The 14,469-nt window shown below is 28.3% G+C and overlaps 2 protein-coding genes across 2 annotated transcripts; both read left to right on the top strand.

Annotated features, from left to right (window-relative positions):
- Window positions 1-995: 995 nt before the first annotated feature.
- Window positions 996-2,620, top strand: LOC107171881 (uncharacterized). The gene is made up of 2 exons (XM_015522137.2): window positions 996-1,979; window positions 2,068-2,620. The coding sequence occupies exons 1-2, from the start codon at window positions 1,587-1,589 to the stop codon at window positions 2,614-2,616; spliced, it is 942 nt and encodes a 313-aa protein (XP_015377623.1). The 5' UTR covers window positions 996-1,586; the 3' UTR covers window positions 2,617-2,620.
- A 1,959-nt stretch (window positions 2,621-4,579) lies between these two features.
- On the top strand, window positions 4,580-9,063 carry LOC107164996 (tektin-2-like). The gene is made up of 6 exons (XM_089229923.1): window positions 4,580-5,347; window positions 5,420-5,636; window positions 5,727-5,941; window positions 7,387-7,609; window positions 7,666-7,889; window positions 7,970-9,063. Exons 1-6 carry the CDS (start codon window positions 5,145-5,147, stop codon window positions 8,100-8,102), a joined length of 1,215 nt encoding a protein of 404 aa, XP_089086049.1. The 5' UTR covers window positions 4,580-5,144; the 3' UTR covers window positions 8,103-9,063.
- The last annotated feature ends 5,406 nt before the right edge of the window (window positions 9,064-14,469 follow it).

Below are 14,469 nucleotides of genomic sequence, written 5' to 3'. Positions count from 1 at the left end.
ATTATAATTAAATTGAATTTATAATTTATAACTGTATTACAACATGTTGACATGTATATCATTCATTTAAATTAACTATGTAATACATGATGATAATATATGATATATCGATTAATACAACTTTATGGCTATGACATAATGACTTACGAGTGCACTATTGTCTACAGCGAAAGAAAATTGTCTGATACAAAGAACAAGTTAATGTTACTATTATAATGCTTATATACCTAGTTGTATAAGTTAATGAATAAACTTCATAGTTCATAATAGTGACGTCCTAAACTCCTAAGTATCGTCAGAAGGAGGCAATTGAACAACACCCTCCTCAAATATAAATTATTATCTAATCACTGTGTGTTGACGGATAAGTCAAAATAAGACGCAAAGCGTACTTATATCGAATGATAATATTTTTAAATAAAATAAAAGTAATAACAAAGAATACAGATAGACAATTCCAAAACAGAGAAAAAATATTTGAAAAATGGGAAAATTCAAAATATGAAATATTTTAATAGTGTGTCACCATATTACAAAGGTAGAGAAATTGGTCTAGTAAATAAATGTTGATAAAATTATTGAAAAGCTCTTCCCAAAAAAATACTTCGAGGCATGCCCTTGAGTATTATACAGTTTCCCTAAATCATTCAACTTGGAATTTGAAAGTGTTTGAAGACCTACAGGTATTCGGGAATTGCCTTAAATTACTTTAAAACTATTGATTGTTATTGACTTATATTGTCTATTGAAGTTAGTAAATAGCTGTGAAATTGTTGTATCACATAAGTACGAAATATTTCTATTTCAATAAGAACAAAAATAGTCTTGACCTAGATCCAATTTGAAATGGTTTGATCTAAATATTTTATAGTAAAAAAAATAATGTTCAAGGACATGAGGAGAAGAAGCAATTAAGTTCGCATTAAAATTTTGTTAGGATGTGGAGGGAGTGGTTATTATTCTGTGTGTGTACTATAAACAATGTGAAAAGTGACTACTGATAACAAATGATTCTATTTGTGATGAAAATAATGAATATCATAAATAATTGCAATGAAATTACTTATTAGACTAAAAACTCAATATTTAACAAAAACAATTAGTTAATAATTAATGATAAATATTTTTGTATTTCTTATTTCACTGTAATACTACTATTGACTGTGGCGCGTTGACTCAGTATTCGGTTGCAGTCAGCATTATGTTTTTTTTTTCCCCATTGATGTCCATTGTCTATTGTGTTTTGTGCGTTGTATAATAATACAATATAATATTCTGTTTTATCATGTCATTGTGCTCTCCCGTTTTAAAATATTATTACAACCAATGCTAGCTAGTAGCTAGCCAAAACTCGGATTGCTATTAATGTATACGTTCATTGATTTTATTGCATTAGGCACCTATTTTTTTTATAGTGGACAGTAGTGGCCATCACTGGCTAGTTTTTTATTGACAATTCAACCACAGAACCATTAGACGTTGTTAGGAAATCACGACTGTGTCGACGATTGTTGATTCCTGTACAACTGCCCGTCTGATTGGTGCCATTACAGTACAATCGTGATTGCTTTTTGGCCAACTCGACGATGAATAAAACTCGAACAATATTCATTTTGGACGCCGGGGCATTGTTTATCCTACAGATATTGCAATTCTTCAGTCTGGACTATTACATCATGATTGTGTTCCAGCACACGTGGTACTCCAGATATCCAAACATACTGTTCCTGGTGCTCAACATAGTGTTGACATTGCTGTTCTACCATACTTTCCTCAACTGTTACAGAGAATACAAATATGAACGCAGTAAGAAGACAGGGGATCTAGTTGAATGCAAAGCCAAGTATCCTGTATACCTAAACTGCATCACCTGGGCAATGTATGTGACCGTGTTGTTCAGCAAGATCATGATGATTTTCTCTAACAACGTCAACTCGTTGGTTTCCAACGATGATTTCATGGGACCGCAAATGCTCAAGGTAAAGTACCCGATTTATGCCATTATAATATATTATACGTGTTGATATGTCTTTATAACATTTTTACATTAATTGTTTTTTGTTTTAGTTGCTCATTGGTGTTTCTGGCATTGTATTTTATTTGCTGATAAGCGCTGAATGTTTTGGACGGCAAGTAGATCGCGATAAATGGCCAACAAATGCATGTATCATTGAGATTTTCGATTCTGTTGAAATATTATCGATAGTCATAGCATCGGACGCTAAAATTGGGTACATAGAGTATTTGATCTACATTACAGCCTTTTTAAATTTTATGTTACCATTGTGGGTACTGTATAATGTATCTCAACCCGACGTTGATTCCAAGCCAATGGGACTTCCTCAACCTGTATGTTATAATGTTATGCATCTAATGTTAGTTCAAATGCCTTTTTTGGGCATACGAATGTATATGTGGATTGTGTTCAATCAAAATGCCTCAGTGTTCATTATGAAAAATGTATTACACTTATTATTCTTTTTGCATTCCCTATACCCATACATTAAAGACATTTCTAAGAAAAACCAATATAGCCCAGAAACTTGCCGTGATGATGGTGTGCCAGAAATTCTTTTAACTAATCGTAAGCATGATGAACCCATTGAGTTACTTTAAATGATTATGCATTCAACATATTAATATAATAATATGACTAACTATGAAACACAAGAGATTTATTTTTAACTTATAGATGATACTAAGTATATTTTAAAATTAATTTTATTTCAAATGAATATAAATAGTCCAAGTATAAGTGTTAAAACCTTTTTAGTAACATGATTACTTTTTATGTAATGTTAATTTAACTTTTGGTCAAAAACAGAAAATGAATCATTCTAGTCTACACTATATCTCATTGGCTTAAGTTTATATTTTATAAATTTGAAGACTAAATTTCTTTAAATTTGAGTTTGGTTTTATAATACTGATTAGTGATTATATTCGACATAATGTACACTAACCACAGAATAATAAACTTATAAAATAATATAATATGATTATACGATTTTATAATATTTAATCTACTCAAAACTAATATCTATTATCATTACAATATGAATTGTATTTTTATATCATTTATTTTTGAAGTATAACTGAGTGTTCAAAAAAAGACTAAATATTTAGTTTAAGGTAATATGTTTAAAACTGATTCTCAAACATTATGATAAATATAATTAAGACTGATATAAAGTTTATAAATTTTTATTTAATACTTTCCAACACATAATTTAATTCTTATTTGGATTATTATAAATAATATTAAATATAGAATATTATAAGTTCAATTTTAAGTTAATAACATATTTCTTAAGTTTTTAATGAAATTGTATGGATACTTTTTTACATAATATATTTTATTAAGATTGTTATTCATTAACTTTAAGAGAATTTTGTACTAATATTATAATATATTTTAATTATATAATAAAATGTAATTTATATAATAATTTATTATGTGTGCAATGTTTATGAGATTAAACTTATACATCATACTTAACTATGTATCATGGATTTTTTTAGAAGATTATTTTCTCAAGATCACATCTTCAATCGCTTAATTATAATCACTGTATATCACTTTCAGTTTAAAGGATTTTCCTAGATTATTATGACATAAATTAAATAATGGTAAATTACTGTCATAATTTACTTATAATGTAATCATTGTATTGAATAACTATTTTTTGATATAAACGAAAGCTAAGGGTCAACATGTCGAATTATTGAGTTAAATAATATATTATTTACGTATGGTATCATCAGTTATGCATAAATCATTTGCATAAATCTTTTAAATTTATTGATGTATCTTAAACTTGAGTTTTATTTTAAGTACAATTATTATGATTTTTTCCAAAGTAGTTGAATACTCAGCAGCTGTGGCCATTATTAAATAGACATGAAGATAGAAAGTTTACATAAATGATATACATTTTCAATATTTTAATTTATTGTTATTAAATAATTATTTTGTCTGGCAGAACAATTGAAAATTGAATACATGGTTCCTCATAAGTTTTTATTAATGTAACTAAAAAAAAATTTTAGTGTAAATAAACCAAAAGTTTTAATGAATTTTGTATTTAGAATTAAGATTACCTAAATTTGTTAATTATTTTATTAGAAATTCATAAAAAAAAATTTCATATCTTCACAAAATTCATCAAAATCTCAAAAATGTACAATTTATTTTATTTACAGCTAAAAATTGACAATATTTTAAATCAAGGCTTATACTATAATCTAAAAATCTAAAATAAACAGCATTTTTTTTATAGATATTTATACTTAACATTTTGACAAAATTAGGTATTTAAAAGAAAAACAATGATTTTAAAAATTTTGTTAATAAAAAAAAATGGTCTGTGAGTATATGAAAATTAAAACTTTTTTAATATGTTAATATAAATTTTTAAATTTTATACACAGACGTTTTCAAATTCAATTTTTTTGGAAAAATTACATTGAACCTACTGTATTACTAACGAATAATAGTAAAATAAATTTCTTTTATACCATTAATATTATAAAACCTACTTTGTAATATAGGCTGTCAATCCATCGATCTTGGCTCAGAATCAGTTTTCATATACAATAATTTTATAGTCTAATACCTAACAATGATTTCAAATTTAACACATTCATTACAGTATGGGCAGTATGGCACCTACTATACTGCAGAACGTTACCCACTTGTCACTTTAGTTTTGTTTTGAAATTTGTTAACATTTATATTTGATCGAAAATTCAATCCCTATAGCTGTCAGATATTCTGATTTTTTGGGAAATATTGCACTAACTTGTTTCTTGTCTCATAAATTGTTGACTGTTGGTATAGTAACCATTATTGGTAAAAAAAATGTATAAACCACATTGTGTGTTCAATAACTCAAACTATACTTGATGAGAGTGTTATTTGATCAATAGTTTTATTAGAAATATAAATAGTTGCTTTTAAATTTGATTTCTTACAAAAATTAACTTAAAATGTCAATACTTATCTATATAGATATAGAAGCTAGATAAATGTATTGAGTGTATAACACAATTAATGATAATTATTTCTACTCATAGATATTTGGTTTTGTTTTATTATACTTTTGGGTACAGTTTTCTATTTAAAAATATTTAGACAAACTACAATGTCTATAGTTACCTTTGACAAGCCTGTGCCCAAAGTAGCAGAGTCTGATTGGTATTACAAAATAACTGAATTAAAAGAATCTTGCGATGAACATAGACGTCATGCATTTGCATTGAGAAATGAATCGCAGAGGTTAAGGAATGATACAGATGTCTCTACTTATTGGGGTACGCATCATACAAATTCTAAGATCTTCGACAGGTAATTGCCTATGGTTTTTACTTTTTGTTTTTAAATAGCAAAATAGAAGAATAAATAATTTTATGATTTAAGACGCATTGAAATAACACGCTGGAAAAATCTAATTGAATTATGGTATAAAAACTTACAAAAAGAAATTAAAGACTTGAAAATTGAAAAGGAAAAAACTGAAAAATGCATAGAATTTCTAAATTTGAACTTTGCTGTTACAAATCATTGCTTAAGTATAAGAGATGAAAGGCGTGGTGCAGATTTGTGCCATGATATTGCATCTATTGAATTAAAAAAAGTATGCATTGTATAGTTATATTGCTCAATTATAAATTATAATAAGTATTAAGCGTTGGGTAATATAATATTATATCAAGGGTTTATTTAGGAGCAACATACTTTGGAAAATCTGAAAAACTTATTGGCCGAAGTGTGCCAAAATGCATGGGAAATGATTAACAAGTTAGAAGAGTTGGAAATTGATGTTGCCGAAGACTTAGAAAAAAAGAATAATACAATAAACATAGATAGTGAGTTGTTGGAAATGACAAAAGATTCTAAGAATATCTCTCTCAAACCAGATCCACTAAGAGTTCCAAAAGAGTAAGTTTTCAAAACTAATAATTTTGTCAAATATGTGAGGATTATATCTACGAATATTTTATCTTGTTGACACTAATTTATTATATTTTTAATTAATATTATTTATCAATGTGATGTTTTAAAAGCAACAAACAGTTAAATTAACTGAGTTAATAATGTTAATAATCAATTAATCTAAAAGATTTTGGGTACCTATCAACAAGTTAAAAATCAATTTTCCTTAAATGTTATCAATATTATATCTTTAATTTTTAGATACACAGATACACTTATTATACATGCAAACTGCTAATGAGACTAATCAGAGTAATATGAATATTGATTAATGTAATAATGTGTAGATCTAGGTACAAATCTTTAATCTAATTTAAATTAAGTTTTTTTTTTTAAATTAAAACTCTTCAAGCTGCCACAAACCACCTCCAAGAACATCTAGTAACTCTACAACACTGGTTCCATAAATGGAGAATAAAAATCAATGAAAACAAATCAACATTCATCATATTTACTCTCGGTCTTAAAAACAGTCAACCCATAATACTAAACAACAAAACAATCCAAACACAAAACTCCGTAAAATACCTTGGACTTATCTTGACAAAAGGCTAACTTGGGCAGCCCACATAAAAAACAAAAGATCTTCCCTCAATCTAAATCTCCATAAATTCAGACAGCTCCTGCGATCTAACCTCTCTCTTAACAATAAACTTCTTATATACAAACAAATCATTCGACCTGCAATGACTTATGGCATACAAATTTGGGGAACCTCTAAAAACTCTAACTTAAATAAATTCTAAGCCCTTCAATCCATCAATCTCCGACTCTTAACCAATTCTCCCTGGTATGTCAGCAATCGCACTCTACATAAGGATCTAAAAATTCCAACTATCTCTGAAATAGCGTCAAATCATTACAAAAATTTCATAAAAATACTATTAATCGTCCTAACCCTCTCATCTCAAACCTCTCTTCTCTCTCACTCCTAGATAACCCTATCCGCCGCCTCAAACGTAAATGACCACGCGACCTACTTAACACTTAAAAACAATTACCATCAGTTAGTAAAAAAAAAAAATCATTTTAACATTTTTAACTAAATGACCACCAATCTAATCAAGCTGAAGTAGTATCAGTGTATCACTGGGCACCGTCTTCACTCACGTCATCAAGCCTTGTAAAAAAAAACCATCAAAATTACTTATTGTACATATATTTACAGATTGTATATTTTCTTTTCTAATAATAAAAAAAAAAAAATGAAAACTAGTTAAAATCAATTTGTGACTTTTACAGTTCCTAATATTCATTACCTGTTGCAGTGTTGCCTGTTACCTCTAATATTTATCCTATACATATATATATTATATATAGGTATTTTACGAAATAATAATTTGATACAATAACAATATACTTATTATTTCAAACTGTTTAATTGTATATAGATTCAATACATATGAAAAATGGCTCCAACAGTGCAATAAATTAAAACAAACAATTGAAAATGAAATAATTAATTCAAAAAAATTACGTGAAACCATGATTGTGCCACAAATTAAAACTAAAAACGATCTGCTAGCTCAAAATGATAAAGTAAATTATGGTCTAAGAAGGCGTATTTATGATACAGAAAGAATTAAAAATGAATTAGAATGGCAAAAATGGAACGTAAGGCTATTAATAAAATATAATTAGATTATTATATAGCTAAAGATTGTTCATAGATGTTAACAGATAAGGATAAACTTTTGAAAGAAATTGAAAAATTAGAAAATGCTTTGTATAGTAAGTTGAATCCTAAAATGTTAGTTGAGACAAGGTGTGAAGAAAGATTGTATAGAGCTGGTGTTGAACTGTGCCTCGATAAAACTACTATTGGATTGCATAAAGAACATCTTGAACTCGATAATATCATCAAAATGTTGAACGATAAGCTAAATCAAACAAAGTATAACACATCTGTTTATTGCTGAATGCTAATACATATGTTACAAATGTTATGTTTTGATTATTTATTTATTTTTACAGGGCTTTGCATAATATTCTTATTGAACAAATAAAAGTACTAGACGAGCAATTAAAAAATAAGACTCATGCGTTAGATGTTGACCAGAAATGTCTACAATATAGAGAACAACTGGACGGCCGTAGTTGTAGCTAGTTTGTTGACAAACAGGATATTTCATTAAAGATATCTTAGACTTAGCAAAAATCATCAAAAATTTAGAAGAAATAATTAAACACACACATATATATAGGTATATACCTGATTAGATTACATACTTTTAGTCAAATTTTAACATTTTTGAGTAAACAAAACTCGCCACTGTTGTTACCTATTTTTTAATAGCACTTTAGTCTATTATTATTAATCATCAAGTTTAAAATCAGCTTATTCTAAGAGAACTTTATAGTTTATACCTAGTTGATGATTTAGCATTATATTGATTTTTGAAAATGTAAATTAATTTGTAACTTGATTTTATTTACTTTGAATTGAATTATTTTTATGTTTAAATTAAATTTTCCATCTTAAAAATTTAAAAAATATATATATTTTTTAAGTAATAGATAGGTATCATTATTATAGCAGCCTATTTTCAAACTAAAAATTTTTCAATACAATCAGAAAATTACAACAATATTCCTATAAATTATTATTCTCGTCTCTGATTAACATTCTTAAACAATTAACAATTAATAGTCTTATCATCATTAAGTATTATAGTATAACATACCTACTATCTACAAAATCATCAACTACTATCTTATACATTTATGTGTTTATTAAAGCTAAAAGCACAAACATTTTTCAAGAAAACTCAAATTTGCTATGTTATAGACTGTAGTCGTTGTGGTTTTGTGAGTACCCATTTTACAACACAAAGGGTGTGGTCTAAACTTGGCATTAATATCTATCTTAAAAATGGTGTGCTCTATGTTATAAGTAATAAGTTTTAAGTGTATTTCATATTTACATGTAAAATGTGCATTTACTAATTTACATAATACAAATAATTGATTCAGAATTTATGTACAGCTATAATTTTTAATTTACTTATAATATTATGTAGATAAGACATAGTATGGCTATATATTTAATAAATGGTATTTTATAATTGTTTTTGGGTAAACTCAAAAATTTATTTTCAAACTAATATTTTCTAAAAATGTGAATTAGAATATTGAAATTTAGATTGTTACGATCACGAGACTCCGGAGACTCTGTTTCAGACAATGTAGCTTTAATCACATAAACCACAATAATACTAAGAGATACCTACTGCAAGTAGCATCATTACTCATTAGTCAGTTCATAAAAGACCATGTTGTATTGAGTTCAATATATTGAACTTTTTATTTTTTTAAATAGCAAACTCAGAAATAAAGTTAGGCAATCTCTAACATTTGCGTTTTCGTTAAACACTAAAAATGTCTGGTGCTTTTATTTTTTCTGTGTGCTACAGAACATAATGAGTAGGTACTTAAAATAAACGATTGGTTAAGTGTCATATTATGGTAATTTGTTGCATTGAACGAACAACAGTCACTTATAGATTTTCCGCCTAGACCGCCTATGACAAATATAATTTTAGAATTAATATGATATTATATTATTATGTTATTACATAACATAAATTATATACATTTTATATATTTTTATACGTTTACTAATGTATTAATTCAATCTATCTATTCCATATGAATATCTACTAACTAGTAACTACTCATTAAATCGAAAAATGTGACATTCTCAACTCTTATATTAAGTTTCAACTGCAGCCTACAGACGATTTACAATGCAGACAGATTAAATGATAATAATAATAATATAATATGCGTAAAAAACGTTTCCACAGTCTAAGTTTGGGCGGATTTTTCTGTTGGATACACTTCCCATAAATCGCTACGGAAATAAATAATGAATTGAATTTATTCGTCTGTGAAAAATAATCTAAATTTTGTACAAACTCGAAAAATTGTTTAGTCTATACAAACACCGGTGTTTACGTAATTGTGGAGTAATTATTTAATGCCGTCAATTTAGTTATCATACAGATTACCTAACAATAGAATTTGTAGGTCTTAAACTTCAAACCGAGCATTAGCGAAAAACGCTTTCTGATAAGAACAGTCTTTAGGCATTTTTAAAGGTGATAGAGGTTAACTTATTTTTATTCATTATGCATACTAAATGAGGTATTTATTTCATTTTTTAAATACTATGGTTTTGGACATTAATGGAGTTTATCTAATTAAAAGTTTTTAGACTATTATTCATATGAATGATCTAATAGAAAACAAATGAAATTATTTGAAATTCACTTCGTAAACACACTTTCCCGAAAAGGAAGAACACTCGAGGCTATCAATTGTCACCGTTTGTAGGTATTCTCGTCAAACATTATTTCATGAATTCTCTATCTCTATCGATTTGGATAGGTACTATATGTTATGAGGAAAAATATAAAATGCGAATCGTAATATCGTACTATTATACAGACATTATGATTTATTACATGAAGCCATCTAGGACATTAAAGGTATGAATATAAATCCATTGACAAAAAACAAAGACTAAATAAGTCTCAGGTGTACAAAATGTCTCGTCGTATTAGTTTCACTTTAAACTTTTTATTGTACCTACTATCATTTTTCAAAATTATTTTGCCACGATCACCTTTCTGTGGTTTTGTTTTTCAAGTAGGTATTGATTAAAAATGTGTGATAAGACCAGAAGAGTGGTTTTCGCGTGAAACAAAACTAAGTTCAATTTAAAGTTATCAATTTAATGTCCAAAAAGTATGATAACATACAGGAAAAATTGAGAAAAATATCTTTTAGAAGATGACTGCGAATATTTGTTTCATATTTATTTTGTCTTTCAGACACGCGTGAAACGTGAAACCACATTCGGAAAACAAATAAAAAATGGTTTCTTACGATCGTTGAGCACTTCACCTTTGAATAAATCACGAATTTTAAAAGTTATAAAGAATAATATTTTCGTTAGTTACATTGGCTTTGTGCTTTATTATTATCTGACTTAAACAATACTAGGTACCTTTATCTATAGTCTTCATTGTCTTGAGTCCTTGAGACAATAATTAAATACTAGAGACTAGACGAACAAATTGCTAAAATACGAAAATCTTGCTTCCATCCGTTTTATCTATGCTATGCGTTTGCCAGAAAGCAAAAACAATTAATGTAATGCACTGTTAAATACGTCTAGCTATTTAAATGTTAAAGATTAATATTTTGTATTTTCGGTTTCAGATATTGATATTTATTTTTTGCCGATTTCAATTTTGATTTTGATTACCGGTATTGGTGGGATACCTTCAATATTTTTGACCATTTTTTTTTTTTTTTAATTTGGACCTTTTTAAACTAGACATGAACATATTAATCATTGGTATATAATAATTGCTAGTACCAAAAGTTATAGGTAACTACTTATATTTCCTAATTGGATCTAATATCTATTTATAATTGATATTTACTGTCTATTTATGATTTGTACTTTTGTATACAATAATATCTATCTAATAAGTAGGTTCCTATTATAATTATAATAAGTTATTCCATCACCCAAATTTTAAATGCTTTGGTAACGTTTTATCATTTTTAATTTTTTTTATCATGAACCATGGTGTATTTTTTAACACATATTTGAAAAAAAATTACATTTTATTCTAATAACATTGATTAAAATATGAGCCCTATATTCTGAGACTGAGACTTAAATTTCAGGGCTCCGATTACAAAATGTCGAGTGTGCTTTGGCACACTCAGTACTCCCGTGCGCACGCCTTTGTTTTCAGGATTAACTTTGATGCCTTTATGAACATTGAACATCCAACATAGTTATTTACGGACGTACTATATTGATAACAACCAGCATGCCTTATTTGAATAGACGTAAAATTGGGAGAGAGGTAGTTCCAAAAACTCCCGAAACTTTTACAAATATTTCCTAATTTCACCAAAGTATAATAAATTAGGATAATACGTATTCATTTATATTTCTAATATCCCCTTTATAGCATGGTTGATCCCATACATTTTTCTAGGGAGATGGCAAAAGCAATTAAAATTAAAAAATAAATGAAGACTTTTTATAAAAAAAAAACTTCTAAGCTTCAATGAATATTATAATATCGTATAATATACGACGTGTATAGTTTTTATACATCTGCGGCTTTGTCAGCAATAACAGAAAATGCAACTGCTGCGTTGGCTAAATTAACTAATTTTTTAATTAATTTTCCGCCTAGAAATATGATTTAATTTTGAATTCTAGGTTATGCGTATTTTAAATTTCTCTCGTGATTTGATTTATGTTTTTATAATATTTAATTTTCTGATTCAGTCCGAAAATTAATTAGATCATAAAAAATACTTGAAGTTGAAATTTTTCCACTTACAGAAAAATCATGAGTTGCATAAATTGAATACTTGAAATTATTGGTTTCACTTGTTCAAGGAAATTTGTCTTGTTACCTTTCATAACATTAAAAAAATCATTTGCTCGTGTAGTTATTGCGGTACCATTGTCTAGATAGATGTATTCGAAAAGTATGTACATTTTTATGTTTTATTAATTGTTTTATTTTAATCCCACGTCTTTTATACCTCAATGAACATTTAATTTGAATAAAGCATACAATCAACAAAAGCCTCCTCTTACACCTCTAAATAGGGGGTAAAGACGTAAGACGCATCATAAGGTCTAAGTTTTTTCCTACCTTGGAGTTCACGCCTTTCAAAATTTTAACTACATTTATGTCTATGCGTATTTGGGATTGGCCAAATGGCCTGCAATGAGAAATGTAACAACTAACAATACGATTAGTTTTTACTAGCCACGTGTCCACGCATCATATATTCATATAATATACAGTTTAATATAATTTGACACATTTCAATCAACTATCAAGTATAAGTAATAGCTATATTAAAACTATGTTTTATTTATTTAGAAATAAAAATGAAAATCATAACTTTTTATTTGATTTTAAGAATAGGTATCTTAAGTATTTTAATTTATTGCCTTTGGCTACATTTACAAAATTCAACAGAATTTTTTTTTTTATGTGTGGAGGGGTATTATTCTCAATATCATCTACCTTTTTTACGTCTTTACCGTTGTGGACGAATTTCAATAATTATATTATTTATAACCTCACAGTGGCATAACTAGTGAGTAGGAGGGGAGGGGTTTAAGCTTCACATAGACATTTTGACATTTTTAGTCCCTCTATACTTGATAGACATACGAGCACAACTTGTTGATTTTACAGGAAGTCCTTGCTGCTGTGACTTTTTTTAATTTAATTTTTATTTTTAAACGGTATATACAATCTGTTCCTTAGGAACAATAAGAATATGAGATAAATGATAAACAATACATGAAAAAACTTGATGGGAGGGGTTACCCAGTGGTAACACTGCCCTTACTTGAAATACTTGGTGATTTTATATTTTATATATTATATATACATATTTTTATTTTTATTTTATTTTTAATATATTGCTATTTTAGATTACTCGTTAATCGTAATTTAGATTACTCGTGCTGCTGTGACTACTAAATTATAATAGCACTGCTGTAGTGAGAGTGTGAGGTACTGTCTATGTTTATTTTGAACTTAGGATTTTTATTTTTTAGTACCTCAGCCCCTGTAGCTATTAAATCCTATACTTCCACCCATATTATAGGCATTTACTCTTCATAGGCATGCGAAAAGTTTAATGACATGATGCGGAGGTGAGGACAAACATTTTGGTCACTCACGCACAGTCTTTGTAAATTATTATTAAAATATTAAAGATAATTTAGAACATCAGTCATGATTCAAGATGTAAGATTTCTTTAAATTCGAAAAGACGAAAATAGTTTAGGAGCTACCTAGTTAGTGCCTACTCTGGTATTCTTGTCACACGCCTGTAGGCTGTGTTTATCATTTGTCTCTACTTTCTTTCAAGTTCAACAATCAATTCGAGATGGAGGTAAATATAATTTGTGACCAAGAATCGCGGTTCATTGACCGCCACTGCCTGGTCAGTAGGTAATAATAACGATAAATAATAATATTATCTCTTAATTAGAAATATATATATATTTATGGCACATCGTCCGAGAAACTACCTCGAACAACAACAACGAAAAAAACTCCAACGATAAACAATAAAATGCCTGTAAACAATAAACACCACAGGTATTTATATACAATATACATGTCATTGTTAAGGATGTATAAACACGAAACACGCACAACCCAATGGTTATCGTCGGACGGGCCCACTCGTCACCCAACCACCCGCCAGGTCGGACCCATCCGCCCCATCCGTCCGCCCGCCGACCGCGCGCCGGCCGACTCGTATCAATATATCCCCGTCGCCGGTAACACTGACGGAGTGACGACCGCCGAGCACGAGCTCGCCAATGCCACTATCTCCTCGACGGCCTGCGAGTGTGCATGGGCACATTCCCATTCGCGACGCTACCATCGTCCACCTGG

Source organism: Diuraphis noxia, unplaced genomic scaffold (assembly GCF_037042655.1).
Source record: "Diuraphis noxia isolate RWA-SAM2 unplaced genomic scaffold, SU_Dnox_SAM2 contig0005, whole genome shotgun sequence".
NCBI lineage: Eukaryota > Metazoa > Arthropoda > Insecta > Hemiptera > Aphididae > Diuraphis > Diuraphis noxia.
The sequence above is the reverse complement of the archived record's forward strand: the minus strand, read 5'-3'. Positions and strand labels throughout refer to the sequence as shown.

Bases quoted from the DNA above. Each gene is read 5' to 3' on its own strand.
- LOC107164996 (XM_089229923.1), top strand. From the start codon at position 5,145: ATGTCTATAGTTACCTTTGACAAGCCTGTGCCCAAAGTAGCAGAGTCT. The intron at 5,637-5,726 runs GTATGCATTGTA...GGGTTTATTTAG, and splicing joins CATCTATTGAATTAAAAAAA to GAGCAACATACTTTGGAAAA. The intron at 5,942-7,386 runs GTAAGTTTTCAA...AATTGTATATAG, and splicing joins CCACTAAGAGTTCCAAAAGA to ATTCAATACATATGAAAAAT.
- LOC107171881 (XM_015522137.2), top strand. From the start codon at position 1,587: ATGAATAAAACTCGAACAATATTCATTTTGGACGCCGGGGCATTGTTT. The intron at 1,980-2,067 runs GTAAAGTACCCG...TTTTTGTTTTAG, and splicing joins TGGGACCGCAAATGCTCAAG to TTGCTCATTGGTGTTTCTGG.